This window comes from Aegilops tauschii, chromosome 3, assembly GCF_002575655.3.
Source record: "Aegilops tauschii subsp. strangulata cultivar AL8/78 chromosome 3, Aet v6.0, whole genome shotgun sequence".
In the NCBI taxonomy this organism is placed as follows: Eukaryota; Viridiplantae; Streptophyta; class Magnoliopsida; order Poales; family Poaceae; genus Aegilops; species Aegilops tauschii.
Genome location: NC_053037.3, coordinates 432,317,531 through 432,339,156, shown reverse-complemented (window position 1 = coordinate 432,339,156; position 21,626 = coordinate 432,317,531). Strand labels below are relative to the sequence as shown.

The following is a 21,626-nucleotide window of genomic DNA, read 5'->3' as shown; positions in this document are numbered from 1 at the left end:
AAACTGCGATCATTTCTCTCCGTGCTCATTTTTGCTTCAGGTGCTACCTGAAACAACGATCAGTGACAATTTTAAAACAAGGCCTCCTCTAGGCCAACACCTGCAACTCTGCATAAACTGTCAACCAAGGTAGGCAATAATAACCTGGAATTAGAACTGGTCCATTACTTAGCAGTTGGGGACAGCATGAGAACGACGGCATTAGACTCTCGACTCTCTCGGGCGAAGCTTGCGACCATCACTACAACTCACAGACCGGGAGACTGGATCCGGAACGCGCTACGGCAAAAGTAGAGGGCAAATGTCTGCCAGAGGCGCGGAAGCGCTGTGCAGCAGCAGCAGCGCCACGCCGACCGAGGAAGGGGATTAGGGCCCGGCGGCGGCGGCGGGCACCGAGGTGATGTGGCCCCAGCGCGCCCGGAGGTAGGCGGCGTACTCCTCCTCCCACTTCCAGAAGCTGCAGCCCCCCTTCTGCAGAGCAGCCGGGACACGGAAGATTAGGTTAGAGAGGGGACGGACGGAGAAGAATCGAGCGCGGACGCGAGGAAACTTACTCCCTGGTACTCGCATCTGTAGAACGGGCGCCCGGGATTCTTGGCCGTCCTGGAGACGAACCGCTTGACGAGGCCTACATCGCAGACCGGGCAGCGGATCAGCGGGAGTGGCTCCTTGGACTCGGAGAAGGGCCACATGGCTTGGCAGGTCGACAAGCGGACAGATGCTCTAGGGTTTAGGGTTTGCAGATCTATGGAATGGTGGAGAATGTTTTCCTTTTTTTCGTTTGTTTGAACGGAGTGGGGGGAAGGTGAGGAGGTGAGAAGAAGAGTGGGGGGAATATTGGTCAGTGTCAAAAACACTCTTATATTATGGGACGAAAGAGTACTTGGTAAGGTTTGGCACAACGGCTAACAGATGGGACCGTGGGCCGCAGGGTAGAGATCTTCTCTACGCGGGAGCCGCTGCCTGAATTTCAGCCAACTTTCAAGTAGCGATTTTGTTGTTGTCGGCCAAATGCAAACCAAACTATCGTTTACTGAATGTAGCAAACGGAGGAAAAAAAACTTACATATGTGACACACTGGGATAAGTGTCTTGGCAGATACATACTGTTCTCAATATAACTAGGAATCATTTATACAACCTGTGTGAACTTGCATGCAAGTGCATGTGGATAACAACAGAGACCTTTTAGCTTTGCCATGTCATATGTAGTCATCATTTATAGTCATAGTACTTTTTCCAACTCTACGCATATAGCTAGACTCTTGCATAAGAGCTTATTCCCCTCAATTTTGCATGTCTCTCTGTCACATATGCAAAATTACCACGGAAGCAGGCTATAAGCTTGCTATTGTACTTGCTCTAATAATACAACGATATAACTTATAAACGAATTGTGTATGGTGCCCTATGCACTACCTACTTTCAAGAACCAGATACAATCCCCTGCAATTCCTCACACCCCCCACCTCTGGTATTACATTATGGGACAACAGAAATATTAACACAAAATGAATGAAAATACACTTTGATTATCATATGCCGCCTATATACAACAGTCTCTTTGTCAGGATGCAAGTCCAACATTTTTGTGTGTTGTCAGAACCCAAAGGCTCCAGATCATCCCTAAACCTTTTGTTCGCTGGATGGTGAATCCTGGAGTGGTCCATTTTGGCAGGCAGAAAAAATGTTATTACAAAAACACTAAACAAAATAGTACTAGAACTGAAGCAGTGGCTGTATTGAGAATTCCCAAGGATAAATTCTTCATGGAAACATAAAAGGGGATTTTCACATCCTTGGAATCATGTAATTTCTAATATTTATTATTTTCATGTTCAGGGCACGGCTGAAATTGAAAACTTAACCCAAGCATAAAACCTGATTGATTTTCAAGCAAAAGAGAGCAACTTACATCAACATGAATCTCCACGGGGAACAAATTTATGGCACCAGGATTGAAAGAGAATCTGGCAAATGGAGGACATAATAGCAAGTTATACAAAATTGTCTAGGTAAAACACGACTGCCACATGGTATTAGAAAATGTCTCTAGTTGGCATCAGATATGTAGAAAATTCTAGTTTACTTCCGAGTCAATGTGGGCCAATTTCATTCCACTATCCTGATAAAATGTGCCATAAGTCAAAATAACAGTTTCAAGGCATTTCTGTAGCATCAGTAACTGCATGCTTAGACATTATTATCACTTGCATATTCATAATAATTGCATATTATATGTGAAAATCAGCATACACAAATAAAAAATATTTACCCTCGTGATAGTATAAGCCTCCATGCATATGGAATGAAGAATTCCTCAGGATGACTTTCTTGCTCATATGTAAATCGTAACTGCGTAAACATCTGGAAAATACAGAATTGTATATTGTTATGCCACTCTAAATACCAGAATAACTTTTATATGGATGGGATGAAACTTAACACAAAACAATAAGAAATATGAAATATGGCATGAACCCCTACTCTATGATTAGAGTAAACTGCAGCAATGTCACAATACAAGTCTCACCTTCATTCCTTCTCCACGCCATGAACGGCAATTTTTATTAATGAGTTCAAGAACCTTGTCAACAGACCATTCCCCATCTAACTGTTGCATGTCCATTCTACTGTTGAAGAAATCCAATACCTGACAGACAAATTTATAAGACGGAATATGATCAGAATCAGAATCTGGAGGAAGAAGACAATGATGTGTTGTACTTTGTTGAGTTCACGAAAGACAAAAAAGTAACATACTGTGTATATATTCTCAAGCAATTCATTGAAACGAGGATGGTTCTTGAAGGGCTGAAAAACTTCTTGTCGGTGCAATACAGCATACACAACCTGTTCATGAACATGGTATAAGTAGTTTGGCTCTGCCTATCAGGTATACTGCACTGGTAACTAACATACCTCAGGATTTCTGGGTAATGCATATGTAAGGATTGCATTGATGATTTCCAGAACGATTCTTAAGAAGTCGGTGTATATGTGAAGCTCCGTTGACTGCAAAAGAACACCAATGTTTACAGATATGAAGGGAAGAAAAAAACACAATGGTGCTGTTATGAAGCAAGATAACAGTAGAGTACCGTATCATCTGAAATGATGTCTGCTTCCATTTGATCAGGCGTAACTTTGAGAGCCTTGTCATTTTTTAACTCTGCTAATTTCGCATACCTGAAGAATGGTAGATAAGCAAATGGACAGGTTAACTTGAATTAACTTAATTAAGTGTAAAATGTATGAAACAGAGAGAGATTGAGCTACCATACTTGCGAGAAAGCATGTCGAAGAGGCTAACCAGCCTTTGAGATGCATATGCACTCAGCTTATGCGCATGAGGACCCATGTTTGCTAGAATTGCAAGACAGTTTGTGTGAAGGTAGACATCCTACAAGTATACATAAGCTTGTCATTAGACTGTTATGAACCAGAGACAGTTTGACATGCAAAAGGAAACTTCAAATAAGGTATGATCGGAAGTCTTCCTTGCAAAAAGGAAACTTAAGGCGAGGACATGCATCAATTTCCCTGAACAACAAAAACAAAATCTTGTACATACTCGCAGCTTGGAGAGATTGTACTTAATGGTTCGGATTAGTACTACGACCATCAATGATCCCAGAGAAGTTTGATGCATGAGGCGCTCCTGGTACCAAGGAACGCTAGGAAGCACCTGAAAGTGAATACTAAATCATGAAAGAATTCATTAAATAAACTAAACCTAGTTAATTTTCTTACCAATTTGTGCACACTAGCATTGAAGGTTGAATCTTGACTGAGTATCAGGAGAATTATCAACAGCATGTAGATCTGATTGGAAGTCTTCCTTGATGCATTGTAGAGCATTTCCAAAATAGGCATAAGCTGTTGACAAAATCCAAACTATAATAACTCAAGGTATTGGGGGAAAACAACTCAGGCAGTCGACAAATGATATTTGTTAATATATGTAATCAAAGCCTAACCTTACATGTAAAGTATGTGTTGGGTTATTACTTTAGCTATTACTCCCTCCGTCCGGGTTTATTGGGCCTCTTAGCAAACCAGCCAGACTGTTTTTCTAAGGCCCCGCTGGATGTGCGTGCTCGCTGCCCTCGATCCCCTCCGCTGAACGCGCGCCCATTGGCTGCAGCTTTGGGTGAATCGCTGCATGCAAGCGTGGAACCAGGTGTGCGCAATAACTAACCTAGGATGGACTTGCACTGATTGGTTGCATGCAAAAGCAAAACTGGCAACCGGCGGCCGTGACGCTTCGAAATAACTGCAAATTAATCTAATTGGCTGTACTTAAGCTCAGAAATCACGGATGCTCACCAATAATATTCTTCCTTGGTACTCAAGCTTTGGCAAGTAGGCCCAATAAACCCGGACGGAGGGAGTACTCCTTGGTTTTATTATGTATATCCCTATTTGGAATTTGCTTTCTAATGTTTCATGCTGACTGCCACAGAGTCACAGATTTACCAATTCATGGAAGGATGGGAATGAAAAGTAGTCATGGTGCAGCTCTTACTAATGAAAAACATATTAACCACTGATATATTCTCTCACTAAACGGGAAAAATAGTTTAAATGCAACTGTTTTATTACTTCAAAGCATATTCTGTCCGAATATTAAATGCCTACATGCTCCAACAAGAAGGGTTACAAACATAATTGCAAGAAAACATACCAAAGTATCCAAGTCCGTTCGAACCAGAACATACTCCTGAAAATCGCAGTTCCCATGGACCAGAGAATAGAGCAACAGAACTGAGCTCTCATCTTTTAAGCATCTGTATGGATAGTGGAAACAAATAAATTACACACCACTAAGGTCATTTGGTACATAATAATTTACGTCCTGAAACAAGATGAACATATATGATCCTTGATCTTTGAATAAATAATGATAGGTCATCGATAATGGGCCCACAGAAGATGTCAAGATAGCTACTTCTAAACCATTAGTTTTGAAATTACTCACAGCAGTCTCATTACTACCATCAAACCCTGATACATGACTCCATTTTGGAATGCGGCGTTAATTGTTCAGTGTTATTCATAATCTACACATGACCAAAAATATTGCTAAGTGCAGTGTTGTTTTTATCCATCAAATCTGATATTAGACCAGAATCATTGCTACATTTTCATTTGTGAAGAAAAAGGAAATAATCTCATTGTTTTCTGCACCAGAAATATTTGGTTAAATTCCACAAATCTAATAAATAAAGTGCGAGCATATCACTGAATTAGCATGATAATGCATTACTTACGTGCCAAGAGCATCAAACAGCGATGCAAAAGACAGACTGACAACGGGTCCATTTTGAGCATTTCCCTCAACATCGGCATGATCAACTGCAGCATAATGCATTTCTGCAACTGTTAGTGATACATATGACTATATGAGTGCCACAATTTCTCTATATTGCAGGTGCATCTTACATTGAATGTCCTTAGCATTGTTTAGCGCCTTGCAGTAAGGGTTCTCATGAAAAGCTGGTGCATCCTTGACATTGGTATTTGAATCACTCATGTAGACACCGTCGGTTGGAATGGACTCATTCATTGAGATGCATTTTCGGTAGTAGATCAGAATAAGCAGAACAAGCAAACTGTTATCTGCCAACTGACTTGTCGTACCTTCAGCACTTGCACTTACAAAATAGTTGAAAGTATAATATGGCAGTAGTACGAAATTTGCTGCAAAACCAGATAGATGAGTAAATTCAAAGATTTTCGATAACTGAAACATTCTCGTAGTAGGGAATATAAGGATGATTGAAGTGTACATAATAACTTCATGAGTAAGATAGTAGGGCCTGTTTGGTTAGTATACTAAGGTCACCAGCATTTGCCACACTTTTTTTATGCCAAACATGACTAAGGTTAGGCGATCAAGATGGGTGCCAGTGTGCCACACTCTGCTAGACTTAGGACGATCAAAATAGGTGCCACACTCTGCTAGACTTAGGACGATCAAAATTGGTGCCACACATTGCCAGGCTAAGGGAAACTTGCCAGACCCATGTTGCAGGAAAGGAATATTGTCGCAAGTGTGACTCTGAACCAAACATGTGATTAAGGGGCTGTTCTGTTCACAGCATAAGCCTGCAACGCCTAATTGTAGGCATGCAACAATTACTTATGTGGGTATTTTGATTGGTGACATAGCTGTGTCTTACCATCTCACATTCGGTCAAAACTCAACAACTTGTGGTGTGGCAAAGTGTGGCATGGTTAGTAAATCAAAGTATCAAACAGCCAGGCCCTGAATTTTGGCAAATAATGCAGTATAGTCACAATAAAGGTGTAAAATGGCATAGCATCATCTATTGTAACATAACAGATATGAGAACTACAAAAAAAAATACATTCTAAACAAAAAATTAACTATAAGATGAAAATGTTCAGAGTATTGGCATCATGCGCATGAGTTGCATTGACATGCCGTCAATCGTGATGATACAAAAACTATAAGCACTCTCTGTGGAGAAGATAACCCGCATTACCAGCTGCTGAGCCAACTCGTTGCAGAACACCAGGCCCACCATCATCAGAGAAAACAGGGTGTGAACCATTTGAAGGAATTTGTGGTCGTCTTACAAAATTAAGTAGTAATTTTTGAACAACCGAAGCTACTATGGAACTGTCCTGCAGAAGACAGATGTGGCAAAGGAACGCATCCCAAATTTAGCTAAATAATATCTATAAATAAATCATCATATGCAGATTCCGTTTTTACCTGAAGCATAGCCGCATCAATGAAAGGATGCACATCTTTTGGTTCTGGAGATGGTCCAGAACATAACTGAGTCGACATAAGGACTAGCATCAAGTTCAGAAGCTCGTGATGTAGGTAGCATGACTCCGGACTGCATATAGAGATATTAAAACAGTGAAGTTCAAATGGCAAACAAGCATTTTAGAAAGGAAAAACTAGATAGGCATACACCATCCATCAAGATACCTTACATCTACACTACCAATGTAGTTCAGCACCCCCTTCATCAGAAAATACTCCACACTTTGGTCTAGAGGAGCAGGGAAATATAAAATATCGTTAGAGTTTACTATATCAGCCATACAAAAAACATTCATAGTGCATTTGAAATTTTAATGATCATTTACCAGAAGGAAAAATTTCCAGCCCCTTTTCATCCTTGTCGATGTCAAGGCATAGCTCTTGCCAATTATCTGCCTTGGCATTCTCAATAATGAACTTGAGAAATATGGATGATATATAGGCAGCATTGATAGCCTTTCTATAGACGCTAGAAGTTACAGAAGAAGCAGATGTGCACTCTTGCAAACACCAAACCAAATGGATCAAGATCTTTGCAAGATGCTTTGTATGATAGTTGTTCTGCGCTGCACATACACATAACCCAGATTGTCAGACCAATGAGCCAAAGACAATTGTGATTTAATTACAGGAACTAATCATACAAGTTCTGTCAAAGCATTGGAACCATAAGGTTAACACTTAACAACTGGTATAATCAAGTAACATATTTAGGGATGAACTACAGAACGATGGCACTTGCCACGATGCGCACAATACCACATGATATGCCCACATCACTTTGGGTCATTCAATCACAGCAGCGCACTCAGACGTGTGGGGCCTGATCGTACGTGCCCAGAACGCCACACTGTGCAATGGGGGCAGCGAATGTTCACGCCCTAAAAATCTCAGAATATTTATATCATGCAAGTGGCTCCAGTAACATGAAACATTATTTGCAGGAATGTAAACTGCACTGAAAAGATGATTCACAGTAAGTATTTACTACTTAAAAAGATTGGGTTAGTGATCGTGGTATGACACGCCTTACCCTTTCACCTCCCTAGAAAATATCTAACATGTTGCACTTCTACCATATCAATGTACATAAAAGTGTTAAAAGTGGAAGGTAGGCATACCATACTAACAGGTACTTCAACATACAACTCTCAAGCATCCATAGGATATGCCTACCTTCCATTGTAACACTCTGAACACAACAATCAGCAGTGGGGCAAAAAATGTACACATTTAACTACCAAAAATGCTACCCCTATGGGCAGATGTTTAGAAAGCCCACCTATGGGCAGGTGTTTAGAAAGCCCACCTATGTACGTGATTCCTTCATAATCTCATACTAATCCCCCCCCCCCCCCCCGAACTCCAGCTGCTGGGCCCATGACAACCAATAAAATCACACCACGTCGCTTTTTTCTTAGAAGTCCCGTAGGCTCTTCGTAGGTGTAGCATTGCTCTTTAACTACCTATTAATATTCTATCTTGTTTACTACAAACCAGACTAAGTTACAAAAAAAAATCATCGATCCCACCACACAGACCAATCCACCAATGAGGTCCCGCACTGGTGGCAACATAAAGCGTAAATGCAGGTCTCAAGCCCCTAATTTGCACATTGATGCTTCACCTGGGAGTTAAACTCCGGAACCAAAAAATCATTGCAATGTTCAATACACTGTAACAAGCACTTAAATCCTTCACCCTAACCACAATTAGTCAAATCATCCATTTGCATTGTCACCAACCACGAAGAAATTCAGGACAAGAATCCATAATTCGCCTTTCTTACTGAAAAGATAACTGTGGGTTTTCCTCTTGTTCAACAAAGTAGTCAAGCACTCAACTAAGGCAGACCCATGCGCACAGGAACTCTCATGATAAATTAAATTACAAAAGTTCCGTATATTGCGACGCACTAAGCTCAGTCAACCTTGATCACGCAGTAAACTCAGTCAATATTGATCGGACAAATACATGGCATGTTTCCTACCATTTCTACGAAGCTCCCCACCTAAATTGCCATTCGAAGCACCAATGCAGGTTGCAGTCGAAAGAAATCAACGCCCCAAAAGGCACGATAAAAGCGGCAACAGCGTCGGAAATGCCACGTCAACCCTGCCGTCTCGCCTCAAAGCATCACATGAACCGACGACCCACAGCCGCGCACGCATAAATCACATGATCCGCATTGCCCCCGCAGATCAAACCCCGCAAAACAGAAAGTAATGGCCACCCGAAGCAACAGCAAGAGCGGGGGGAAACGGAAGCGATCAGAGCAGCCGCAGGGGGGAGGCGTGGCGTGGATCTCGAGCCATCGGGTCCTTACCGAAGGCGTGGCAGGCCTGCAGCACGCGGTCCCGCGGCCACTGCTGGGTGAGGGGCAGCTCGAGCAGCTGCCTCCAGAACTCGGAGGAGATCGGGTAGGCCCTGTCGCCGACGAGCGCGGCGAACATCTGCTCCGCCGCCCCCGGCGACGCGGCGCCCGCCTCGCCCAGCCTCGGCGTCGACGGCGCCGCCCCCATTGGATCTGAGAGGGCCCCTAGGGTTTGACGCGGGCGGGGATTGGGCGAGGGGGAGATGGCCAGGTGGAGTCGCGACGAAGCGAAGGTTTTAAATGGACGGGAGCGTGGAGACTTCGGGCGGAAGGGAGGGGGAAGAGGGGGGCGGGGCGGGTGCGACTAGCCGGTTGGGTTTGGGAGGTTTTGATGGGATTAACGACGGACCGAACTGCCCATGGGGTCCGGTCAACACCCGGTAGGCGCGTGGCCTGGCCTGCCTGGAGCGGGAGGGGTAATACGGTCTTTTGCCGGGGCTCGTGGGGGTTGCCGTTGTTGCGGGGCTGCCTGCCGTCGGTGGAGGTGGTGGTTTGGTGGTGGAGCATTCGGGAGGGTGGAGGGGGTAGGGAAGGGGACGGACGGGGGCGTGCGTGTGCGACGCGCACCCCGACGGGGACGGCCGCTTCGGCCGTGTCGCACTTCGTCGCTTCGTTCCAAACCGAGTACTCTTCCCAACTTCCAACGTGGTTTGGGCGCCTCTCCACCGGATTTCTGGCCGTGCGTCTCACCGTGCTTGACTTTCTCCGTTCGGTTAGGCTTGCTTTTTGTTTGCTAGCTCGAATTTTCGCTTTTGTAGAGGAAGAACAATCAAAAGATGAACAAGCTGGGAAGCACTATGAAAAATATCTCCCAATTCGGGAGTAGAAGCTTATCTCATTTTCTTCTATCGATTCGGGAGTTCGTTCTAGTATTCTTGTAAAGTACTGTAGTTGTAAGTTCATGTCCGCTTGTGGGTTAATTTGATCATACCCCACCTAAACCTCAATAATCGTGATACAACCCGGGCTTGGGCGATGTGTTACAAAGTCAAGTCTTCCTTCAAATTGCTATATGAATAGTCTTCCGCTCCAACAACTATCATATTTTTTCGCACAAAAACCTTTATTTTATGCTAAGAGCAACTCCAATGGGGCGACCCATTTCGTCCGCTGGCGTTCGTTTGGGTCGGCGCGAACACAAAAGACGTGTGTCCGCTTGGCGTCCGCATGACGACCCATCCCGGCCCATTTTTGAGCCGGATTTGCGTCGGCACGGACACGAGACGGACGCGCGCGCGCCTACTCCTTTCCCCGGGCCTGCCGGTCGGTGGCTGCCACCATCACTTCCCCCAAAACCCTCCCGCCCCACACCCGCCATGGACGACGACCTCGACCTCGACGCCGCCAGCGGCGTCGCCTCCCTCGCCTCGTCCGGCATGACGACCGCCCCCTCCGACAAAGGCAAGCCTCGTGCCCTGCGCAAGACCGCCGCCGCGCCCAAGCCAAAGAAGGCGCTGACGCCCGAATAGCGAGCAAGGGAGTCGGCCAAAAGGAAGGGTCGGAGGCACGCCGCAGACGCGAGGGATGAAGCTGTCTTGGCTACCGCCGCCGCCGCGCAGCAGGAGGTCACCAACGCCCGCGCCGCGGCGGCAACGAGGGAGGCGCTCTATATGCTAGGGTTAAACCCTAGCCAACACGGCCTCGTCAACGCCGCCGTCGCCGCGGCCAGCACCGGCTCATCGGTGTTCCCTCGGATGGTGCTGCCCGACTCGCCCCGCGCGTCGGCTTGCACCCCGATGCCCGGCTTCCACGTGTACCCGCAGGCCTCCCGCCTCTCTGAGGAGTGCTCGCCCGATGTGAGCGTGGTGGCGCCTTCCACGCCCGCGCCCGCGCCCATCGACCTCAATGCCACACCGGTGGCCGGTGGCTCGTCATCCGGAGGCGCGAGGAAACGCGCGCGGCAGATGCCGGCCGGCGTGCTACCGGACGCCCGCAACCTGTTGGACGGCAAGCCGGCCGCCAGCGACGAGGACTACATGCAGAACCTCATCTTCGAGGGCGGTGTGCCGACCGCTGGCTACGATCCCGACGAGACATAAAGCCAGGACGGCCGCGGGGCGTTCATGTCGGCCGCTGGCTATGATCCCGACCAGGCGGCCTTCATGCGTGATCAGGTCGGCATGGACCTGGACGGCTTCCCACTTGACCACGAGTTTCCGGACGACTACGGGCAAGAGGAAGAGGACGAGTGCGACATCGAAGTGGAGCCTTTGTTCGAGGACGAGCTCGCCAACCAAGCCGTCGGTCCAAAGCCGAAGCGCAAGAGCAAGCGCACGAAGGCATACACGGCGGCCGAGGACAAGCTTCTTGCGAGTGTTGGCGAGACATTGGACGAGGCCCCAAGATGGGCGCCGAACAAAAGCATTCAACTTTTTTGGATTCGTGTCCACCGGTGTCTCACGAGCGCAAGAAGTTTCCGCCTTGCCAAATTGTGAGCACGCGCGGGTAGGTGTCCATTTCAAAGCAATGGAGGGTGATCCAACAAGAGTGCAACAAGTTTTGTGCCACTCTTGAGAGCGTCAAGGCCCGCCCCGTGAGCGGCATCGGCATGCAAGACATGGTATGCTAGCAATCCGCCCTCTTTTGTGTCATCAAGTTTATGCTTGCGTGTTCATTTGCATACCATTTGCCAATATGCTTGCATGAAAACATTTGTAGGCATTTCAAGCTTTGGAGGCATTCAAGGTCCAACACAATGGCAAGTGCTTCAACCTCTCCCATTGCTTTAGGGTCATCAAAGATGAGAAGAAGTTCAAGGCGCAATATGCCGCCCTCAAGTCGCGTGGGGGGAAGCAAGCCGTGGAGGAGGTTGGGGATGGCGAGCCGGCACGGCCGCGGGGGAAGACCAACTCCAAGAAGGAGGACAAGCGGGATGCAGCATCGAACGCCTTGATCGCAAGCGTGGAGGGCATGATGAACAAGAAGGACTCAAGGGAGAAGGAGTGCCGGCATTTCAAAGAAGAGCAAATGAACGCCTTCAGGGAGATCCAAAGGAGGAGGCTTGAGATGGACGCGGAAAAGCAAGCCAAGATGCTTGAGCTGGAGGCGGAGAAGCAAGCCAAGATGCTAGAGATCGAGGCCGCCAACGCCAAGACCAAGGCAAAAGAAGTGGCTCTCGCGAGCATGATGAGAGGGGTGGAGATCATGAAGGTGGATCTCAACACCGTGTCACCAAGGAAGAGGTCGTGGTTCGAGAAGATGCAGGCCGACATGCTCAAGTTCACCGACGAGTGATCTCGTGGCCGCGAGCGCCTTCCTTTTTTGTATGTCGGCTTGTGTGCTTGCATGACCACGGGGCCGTAATGGCGTGGTCGAACTCAAGTCCCACCCCTTTTTGTGTGTTGGCATGTGTGTCGGCTGCTGGCGAGTGCGCCAGCGCGAACTGTGTGGTAATATTTTTTGAAGCCGGCAATGTATGTCGGCGCTGGCATGGTGTCGGCATGAGACATGGCCGCTGGCATGATCTATGACCGCGGGCTTTTTTAAAAAATTGAGTGTGGACATGAAAATGGGTCGGCGCGTTGGGCGGGCGGCCGACCCAAATGCAAAACACGGCGGGCGGCCGACCCAGACGGACAAAAAGCGGACAAATGCGCCGTCCGTTTGGGTCGGCCCGTTGGAGTTGCTCTAAGACTTTCCAAGACGCCTCCTCCCCAAGAAAAGCTTAGGGTTCCTCTGCCTCCCGTTGGCGCCACCGCCGATCCGTCTCGTCTCCGGTGGCCTTAGGGCCAGGGCGGTGCGATGGATCCCGGCCATTGCCGGCGAGAGAGCTTTGTTTTTTGATATTTCTTCAAGTTTTGTTAGGGTTTGTGTTCTGCTCAGGAAGACGAGACGACGGCGGCTCCTAGAAGATGGAATAAGGTTCTCTCCTCCTAGCCAAGTTTCGGTGGTGTGTCTAGCATTGTCGGTGGGCGTGTGGAGGTGTGTCTCCGACGGATCTGTCCTTGGTGGATTTGCTCGGATAGTTCGTCTACGTTTGTGTTTCTTCAGATTGGATCATGCTGATCTGCGCTACTCTTTATCGGCGGCGGTTGCTGTTCTGCTGCGCTGGTCCTATGGGGCCTTAGCACGACGATTTCCTGACTGTCTACAACAACAACAAGGTTTGCCCGACTACGGCGAGAGAGGGGCGATGACGGCGGCGCGCCTTCGGCTCGCTTCAGTGCTTATAGTCGTCGCTAGGTGGTTTACGAACCTGAATGTAATTTTTACTATTTTCTGGTGTTCGTTTATTGCCATGATTGAAAATGAATATATTGGAAGTTTTCTCGCAAAAATTTATTTCTTTCATGTACATCAGGTGATGCCTATTGATAACCCACAAGTATAGGGGATCGTAAAAGTTTTCGAGGGTAGAGTATTCAACCCAAATTTATAGATTCGACACAAGGGGAGCCAAATAATATTTGTAAGTATTAGCAGCTGAGTTGTCAATTCAACCACACCTGGAGATTAATTATCTGCAGCAAAGTGACCAGTAGCAAAGTAATATGATAGTTTTAATAATAGTGACAGCAGCAATGGTAACGGTAACAGTGATAGCAGTATTTTTGTAGCAAGTGCAACAGTAACGATAGCAGTAGTAACTTAACAAGAACAATATAAGATAAATTCGTAGGCATTGGATCGGTAATTTGTTGGATGATATTCATCATGTGACAGTCATAACCTAGGGCGATACGACGCTAGCTCCAGTTCATAAATATAATATAGGCATGTATTCCGTAAATAGTCATACGTGCTTATGGAAAGAACTTCCATGACATCTTTTGTCCTACCCTCCCGTGGCAGCGGGGTTCATATTGGAAAGTAAGGGATATTAAGGCCTCCTTTTAATAGAGAACTGGAACAAAGCATTAACACACGGTGAATACATGAACTCCTCAAACTACGGTCATGACCGGGAGTGGTCCCGACTGTAAGTGCATCTAGTGCCCCTTAGTGATTTTGGTGTATTGAAGACTTATAGGTTAAGAGACTAATGTGTTTATGAGTGTACACATGTCTATAAGTCTATGAGGAGTTTGATATTTACAGAGAAAGTCGACCCCTAAAAATGAAGTTCTTCGACTGAAGACTTTGGATTTCTGAAGACTTTGAAAGTGAAGAAATTGGTGTGACCTTGAAACCTGGTATTCATTTGAGGAACATGAAGCGTGAAGACTTTTGTTTTCGTAGTTTCATTTTCTCTTTATTGAGTCATAGGAAACACCGTACTGTTAAAGGGGGTCGAGGAAATACTAAGGAAAAATTTCCATGTGATGCTCAACTCAAAATCCTACACCCACCAATCCCTTTGAGTGAAGCCATTGGAAATCTCATACAGTTCAGTCATATCCTTCAGTGACAGAGATGAAGTTCTTCTGGTCTCTGAGGAATTTGTTCTGACTGAGGAGTTAGGAATTCGCCAGTGCGGATTGCCTACACAGTGAGGAACATGATAGCCCTGAGGAATTTGATACTCAAATTTCCGACCGTTGCTGTGCTATGCGCCAGCTGTCCCAAAATATCTACCCACCTAACGGTCATATCATTGAAGGGCATTTATGTCTTATCATGGCGGGCTGCTCCCTAGGCTATAAATAGCCGCCCCCTACAACCACTAGCTGGTTGGCTGCTCCGAGAGAAACTGACACTTGTCAATTAAGAGCATCCCATCCTCCGAGGACTTTGAGCGAACACCATCAAGTGAGGAAAACCCAAACCCAAACACCTACAAACCCCAAGTGATTGAGCATCACTGAAGAGATTCATCCTGCGTGGATCCGACGCTTGTTACCTTTGAAGACTGTGCTTCTTCTAGACAGTTAGGCGTCATGGTCTAGAGCATCCAAGAGGAATTGTGGATCGCCGAGTGACCGAGTTTGTGAAGGTTCGGAAGTCACCTGAAGACTTACCACGAGTGATTGGACGAGGTTTGTGTGACCTTAGCTCAAGGGGAATACAGTGAGGACTAAGTGTCCTAGACTGCGTGTTCACGACTGGGTGTCCGGGACTGTGTGTCCTCAGGTTTAAATACCTAGCCGCCCTAACCAGGCGTACAACTGAGACAGCAGTTGGAACTGGTCTACCAAATCATTGTCTTCACCAAGCTTACTGGTTCTATTTCCTCAACTCTTTCATTTCCTCATATCTGTGTTTGAAGACTTTGACTGAAGACTTCCTCAATTTCCTCAGTTCAATTTCTTCAGTCTGTTTGTCTTCATCCTGTGTTATCCTGTGTTTACGCTTTCTATACTTTGTGCTTGTCTTCATTTCATCATGATGACCATGCTTGTGTTCTGCTATGCATACTTTTGAGTACTTATTCCGCTGCAAGTAGTTCTTCGCTAAGGAATTTCCTCACTAGCAAATTCCTCAGTGAAGAATTCATAAAAATCGCCTATTCACCCCCCCTCTAGTCGATATAACGCACTTTCACCGACTATTGTCACTCCGGGGTTGCCGGATCATAACACGTTGTAGGTGACTATAACCTGCAAGATCGGATCTAGAACATAGACATAATGATGATAACATAAACGGTTCAGATCTGAAATCATGGCACCCGGGCCCAAAGTGACAAGCATTAAGCATGGCAAAGTCATAGCAACATCAATCTCAGAACATAGTGGATACTAGGGATCAAGCCCTAACAAAACTAACTCGACTACATGATGAATCTCATCCAACTCCTCACCGACCAGCGAGCCTACGAAGGAATTACTCACTCCCGGTGGGGAGCATCATGGAATTGGCGATGGAGAAGGGTTGGTGATGACGAAGAACGAAGATCCCCCTCTTCGAAGCCCCAAACGGACTCCAGATCTGGCCTCCCGATGAAGAACAGGAGGTGATGGCGGATCCATCTCGAGGATCGTGATAATTCTTTCTCCCTGATTTTTGTGTGGAAAAATAGGATTTTATAGCATCGGTTTCAGGGTCTGCGGGCCCACCAGGTGGGGACAACCCACCAGGGCGCACCTGGGAGGGTAGGCGCGCCCTGGTGGGTTGTGCCCACCCAGGTGCCCCCCTCCGGTGGCTCTTGGCTCCAGAAATTCTCTTTTATTGTATAAAAAATCCTCGCAAAGTTTCGTTCCATTCCAAGAACTTTTATTTCTGCACAAAAACAACACCATGGTAGTTCTGTTGAAAACAGCGTCAATCCGGGGTTAGTTTCATTCAAATCATGCAAATTAGAGTCCAAAACAAGAGGAAAAGCGTTAGGAAAAGCAGATGCGTTGGAGACGTATCACCTATTGACATACCGTAGTTCGTAGATGATCGGAGATATCTAGGGAGGAAAAACAAAAAAAGGTTTCCTGAGGGGAAAAGGCTCTAGTTTTGCTATTCTAAACTCTTCAAAAAAAATCTCTAGTGAGTCTTCCAAAGCTGGGAACGATGCCCATATACGTGCAAGAGAGGTTCATTGCAACTTTTCATATGTTTTGTAGTCTTTTATCAACAAGTCTCTCATCTCCGCATGTTATATACTATGCCACTTGTCTTATTGTAGGCGATTCACTCATAAAAGGAAATGCAAAGTATGCTTGATAATCCACAAGTGTACTGAATCGTAATAGTCTTCGATGGGAAGTATTATACCTACAATTATTGTTTCGATATAATGAGAGTCAAAGAATATTCATAAGTTTTTTAACAATTGAGTTGTCAAATCAACAACATCTGGAAAACTAATATTTGCCCGATATAATTTTTTTGTAGCAAATATGATGGGGCAGTTGTAGTTTAATTGCAGTAAGTAACAAAAAGCATCAATACCCGATAGTTGTCAACTACAAAGTATTTTAAAGAGAGCAACAGTGACCAAAAGCACATGCACGACAATGGATCGGTTGTGGGATTCGGGTTGGGGCCGCCATGGATATCACATATGTTGTTTGCAGACAGTTGTATGCCTTTTATGAAGGCCGATGGTCAAAGTGCTTTTAGGCTCAGTGAGATATTTGAAATGTATTGCATTGGTTCAGGCCAAAGTGCAAACAAATTAAAGAGTTTTGTTTTCTTCGGCCTGAACAGTATGGCATCCATCTAGAGAGGAGTTGGGAACATTTTTCAGATCCAACAAGAAACGCTTTCTGAGAAATATCTTGGTCTCTCTACGATAACGATGAAGACCATTGAAAAATGTTCAAACTGTTGGGGATCGTAGTATTTCAAAAAAAAATCCTACGATCACGCAAAATCTATCTAGGAGAAGCATAGCAACGAGCGGGGAGAGTGTGTCCACGTACCCTCGTAGACCGAAAGCGGAAGCATTAAGTAACGCGGTTGGTGTAGTCGAACGTCTTCACGATCCAACCGATCAAGTACCGAACGCACGGCACCTCCGCGATCTGCACACGTTCAGCTCGGTGACGTCCCTCGAAATCTAGATCCAACTGAGGCTGAAGGAGAGTTTCGCCAGCACGACGGCGTGGTGATGGTGATGATAAAGTTACCGGCGCAGGGCTTCGCCTAAGCACTACGATGATATGACCGAGGTGGAAATCTGTGGAGGGGGCACCGCACACGGCTAAGAAATCAACTTGTGTGTCTATGGGGTGCCCCCTCCCCTGTATATAAAGGAGTGGAGGAGGGGGCCGGCCGACCTCATGGGGCGCGCCCCAAGGAGGGGAATCCTACTCCTACTAGGAGTAGGTTCCCCCTTTCCTAGTCCAACTAGGAGGGGAAGGAAGGGGAAGAGGGAGAGAAGGAAAGGGGGGCCGGCCCCCTCCCCAATTCGGATTGGGCTTGGGGGCGCGCACCTCCACCTGGCCGCCTCCTTCTCTCTTCCACTAAGGCCCATGAAGGCCCATTAACCCCTCGGGGGGTTCCGGTAAACCCCCGGTACTCCGGAAAATGCCCGAACCTATCTGAAACCTTTCCGGTGTCCAAATATAACCTTCCAATATATCAATCTTCATGTCTCGACCATTTAGAGACTCCTCGTCATGTCTGTGATCACATCCGGGACTCTGAACTACCTTCAGTACATCAAAACACATAAACTCATAATACCGATCGTCATCGAACGTTAAGCGTGCGGACCCTACGGGTTCGAGAACTATGTAGACATGACCGAGACACCTCTCCGGTCAATAACCAATAGCAGAACCTGGATGCTCATATTGGCTCCTACATATTCTACGAAGATCTTTATCGGTCAAACCGCATAACAACATACGTTGTTCCCTTTGTCATCGGTATGTTACTTGCCCGAGATTCGATCGTTGGTATCACTATACCTAGTTCAATCTCGTTACCGGCAAGTCTCTTTGCTTGTTCCGTAATGCAACATCCTGCAACTAACTCATTAGTCACAATGCTTGCAAGGCTTATAGTGATGTGCATTACCGAGAGGGCCCAGAGATACCCCTCTGATACACGGATTGACAAATCCTAATCTCGATCTGTGCCAACTCAACAAACACCATCGGAGACACTTGTAGAGCATCTTTATAATCACCCAGTTACGTTGTGACGTTTGATAGCACACTAAGTGTTCCTCCGGTATTCGGGAGTTGCATAATCTCATAGTCATAGGAACATGTATAAGTCATGAAGAAAGCAATAGCAATAAACTAAACGATCACAGTGCTAAGCTAACGGATGGGTCATGTCAATCACATCATTCTCTAATGATGTGATCTTGTTCATCAAATGACAACTCATGTCTATGGCTAGGAAACTTAACCATCTTTGATTAACGAGCTAGTCAAGTAGAGGCATACTAGTGACACTCTGTTTCTCTATGTATTCACACATGTACTATGTTTTCGGTTAATACAATTCTAGCATGAATAATAAACATTTATCATGATATAAGGAAATATAAATAACAACTTTATTATTGCCTCTAGGGCATATTTCCTTCAGTCTCCCACTTGCACTAGAGTCAATAATCTAGATTACACAGTAATGATTCTAGCACCCAAGGAGTCTTGGTGTTGATCATGTTTTGCTTGTGAGAGAGGCTTAGTCAACGGGTCTGCAACATTCAGATCCGTATGTATTTTGCAAATCTCTATGTCTCCCTCCTTGACTTGATCGCGGATGGAATTGAAGTGTCTCTTGATGTGCTTGGTTCTCTTGTGAAATCTGGATTCCTTTGCCAAGGCAATTGCACCAGTATTGTCACAAAACATTTTCATTGGACCCGATGCACTAGGTATGACACCTAGATCGGATATGAACTCCTTCATCCAGACTCCTTCATTTGCTGCTTCCGAAGCAGTTATGTACTCCGCTTCACACGTAGATCCCGCCATGACGCTTTGCTTAGAACTGCACCAACTGACAGCTCCACCGTTCAATATAAATATGTATCCGATTTGTGACTTAGAGTCATCTGGACCAGTGTTCAAGCTTGCATCGATGTAACCATTTACGACGAGCTCTTTGTCACCTCCATAAACGAGAAACATATCCTTAGTTCTCTTCACGTATTTCAGGATATTCTTGACCGCTATCCAGTGATCCACTCCTGGATTACTTTGGTACCTCCCTGCTAAACTAATAGCAAGGCACACATCAGGTCTGGTACACAGCATTGCATACATGATAGAACCTATGGCTGAAGCATAGGGAATGACTTTCATTTTCTCTCTATCTTCTGCAGTGGTCGGGCATTGAGTCTGACTCGACTTCACACCTTGTAACACAGGCAAGAACCCTTTCTTTGCTTGATCCATTTTGAACTTCTTCAAAACTTTATCAAGGTATGTGCTTTGTGAAAGTCCAATTAAGCATCTTGATCTATCTCTATAGATCTTGATGCCCAATATATAAGCAGCTTCACCGAGGTCTTTCATTGAAAAACTCTTATTCAAGTATCCTTTTATGCTATCCAGAAATTCTATATCATTTCCAATCAACAATATGTCATCCACATATAATATTAGAAATGCTACAGAGCTCCCACTCACTTTCTTGTAAATACAGGCTTCTCCAAAAGTCTGTATAAAACCATATGCTTTGATCACACTATCAAAACATTTATTCCAACTCCGAGATGCTTGCACCAGTCCATAAATGGATCACTGGAGCTTGCACACTTTGTTAGCATCCTTTGGATCGATAAAACCTTCGGGTTGCATCATATACAACTCTTCTTCCAGAAATCCATTCAGGAATGCAGTTTTGACATCCATTTGCCAAATTTCATAATCATAAAATGCGGCACTTGCTAACATGATTCGGACGGACTTAAGCATCGCTACGGGTGAGAAAGTCTCATTGTAGTCAACTCCTTGAACTTGTCGAAAACCTTTTGCAAGAAGTCGAGCTTTGTAGACAGTAACATTACCGTCAACGTCAATCTTCTTCTTGAAGATCCATTTATTCTCTATGGCTTGCCGATCATCGGGCAAGTCAACCAAAGTCCACACTTTGTTCTCATACATAGATCCCATCTCAGATTTCATGGCCTCAAGCCATTTTGCGGAATCTGGGCTCATCATCGCTTCCTCATAGTTCGTAGGTTCGTCATGGTCAAGTAACATGACCTCCAGAATAGGATTACCGTACCACTCTGGTGCGGATCTTACTCTGGTTGACCTACGAGGTTCGGTAGTAACTTGATCAGAAGTTTCATGATCATCATCATTAGCTTCCTCACTAATTGATGTAGGAATCACAGGAACTGATTTCTGTGATGAACTACTTTCCAATAAGGGAGTAGGTACAGTTACCTCATCAAGTTCTACTTTCCTCCCACTCACTTCTTTCGAGAGAAACTCCTTCTCTAGAAAGGATCCATTCTTAGGAACGAATATCTTGCCTTCGGATCTGTGATAGAAGGTGTACCCAACATTCTCCTTTGGGTATCCTATGAAGACACGTTTCTCCGATTTGGGTTCGAGCTTATCAGGTTGAAGCTTTTTCACATAAGCATCGCAGCCCCAAACTTTAAGAAAGGACAACTTGGGTTTCTTGCCAAACCACGGTTCATATGGTGTCGTCTCAACGGATTTAGATGGTGCCCTATTTAACGTGAATGCAGCCGTCTCTAAAGCATAACCCCAAAATGATAGCAGTAAATCAGTAAGAGACATCATAGATTGCACCATATCTAATAAAGTGCGGTTACGACGTTCGGACACACCATTACACTGTGGTGTTCTGGGTGGCGTGAGCTGCGAAATATTCCACATTGTTTTAAATGAAGACCGAACTCATAACTGAAATATTCTCCTCCACGATCAGATCGTAGAAACTTTATTTTCTTGTTACGATGATTTTCCACTTCACTCTGAAATTCTTTGAACTTTTCAAATGCTTCAGACTTATGTTTCATCAAGTAGATATACCCATATCTGCTCAAATCATCTGTGAAGGTAAGAAAATAACGATACCCGCTGTGAGCCTCAACACTCATCGGACCGCATACATCAGTATGTATTATTTCCAACAAGTCTGTTGCTCGCTCCATTGTTCCGGAGAACGGAGTCTTAGTCATCTTGCCCA

General features: G+C 45.6%; 1 protein-coding gene, 1 long non-coding RNA gene and 1 pseudogene across 2 annotated transcripts; 1 reads left to right on the top strand and 2 right to left on the bottom strand.

Moving 5' to 3' along the window:
• Positions 1–140: 140 nt before the first annotated feature.
• On the bottom strand, positions 141–818 carry LOC141042446 (uncharacterized). Its single transcript, XR_012205238.1, has 2 exons — positions 555–818; positions 141–471 (listed from the first exon to the last, which is right to left on the bottom strand). It is a non-coding gene; the product is annotated as an uncharacterized lncRNA (long non-coding RNA).
• A 503-nt stretch (positions 819–1,321) lies between these two features.
• Positions 1,322–9,473, bottom strand: LOC109740889 (uncharacterized). The gene is made up of 18 exons (XM_020299943.3): positions 9,132–9,473; positions 7,132–7,371; positions 6,971–7,034; positions 6,746–6,875; positions 6,513–6,654; positions 5,446–5,703; positions 5,274–5,358; positions 4,688–4,790; positions 3,754–3,879; positions 3,575–3,688; positions 3,285–3,403; positions 3,102–3,189; positions 2,923–3,015; positions 2,764–2,853; positions 2,534–2,653; positions 2,276–2,367; positions 1,916–1,970; positions 1,322–1,656 (listed from the first exon to the last, which is right to left on the bottom strand). Exons 1-18 carry the CDS (start codon positions 9,325–9,327, stop codon positions 1,627–1,629), a joined length of 2,145 nt encoding a protein of 714 aa, XP_020155532.1. The 5' UTR covers positions 9,328–9,473; the 3' UTR covers positions 1,322–1,626.
• A 1,442-nt stretch (positions 9,474–10,915) lies between these two features.
• LOC109740901 (uncharacterized) lies at positions 10,916–12,413 on the top strand (annotated as a pseudogene).
• Positions 12,414–21,626: the final 9,213 nt, after the last annotated feature.

What these genes read in the sequence shown, in the direction of transcription:
- LOC109740889 (XM_020299943.3), bottom strand. Translation starts at nt 9,327, where the DNA reads ATGGGGGCGGCGCCGTCGACGCCGAGGCTGGGCGAGGCGGGCGCCGCG. An exon ending in ACGAGTTGGCTCAGCAGCTG is followed by an intron (nt 5,704 to 6,512) that starts GTAATGCGGGTT and finishes CTGGTTTTGCAG; the next exon opens with CAAATTTCGTACTACTGCCA. An exon ending in AGGCTTATACTATCACGAGG is followed by an intron (nt 1,971 to 2,275) that starts GTAAATATTTTT and finishes TCCATTTGCCAG; the next exon opens with ATTCTCTTTCAATCCTGGTG.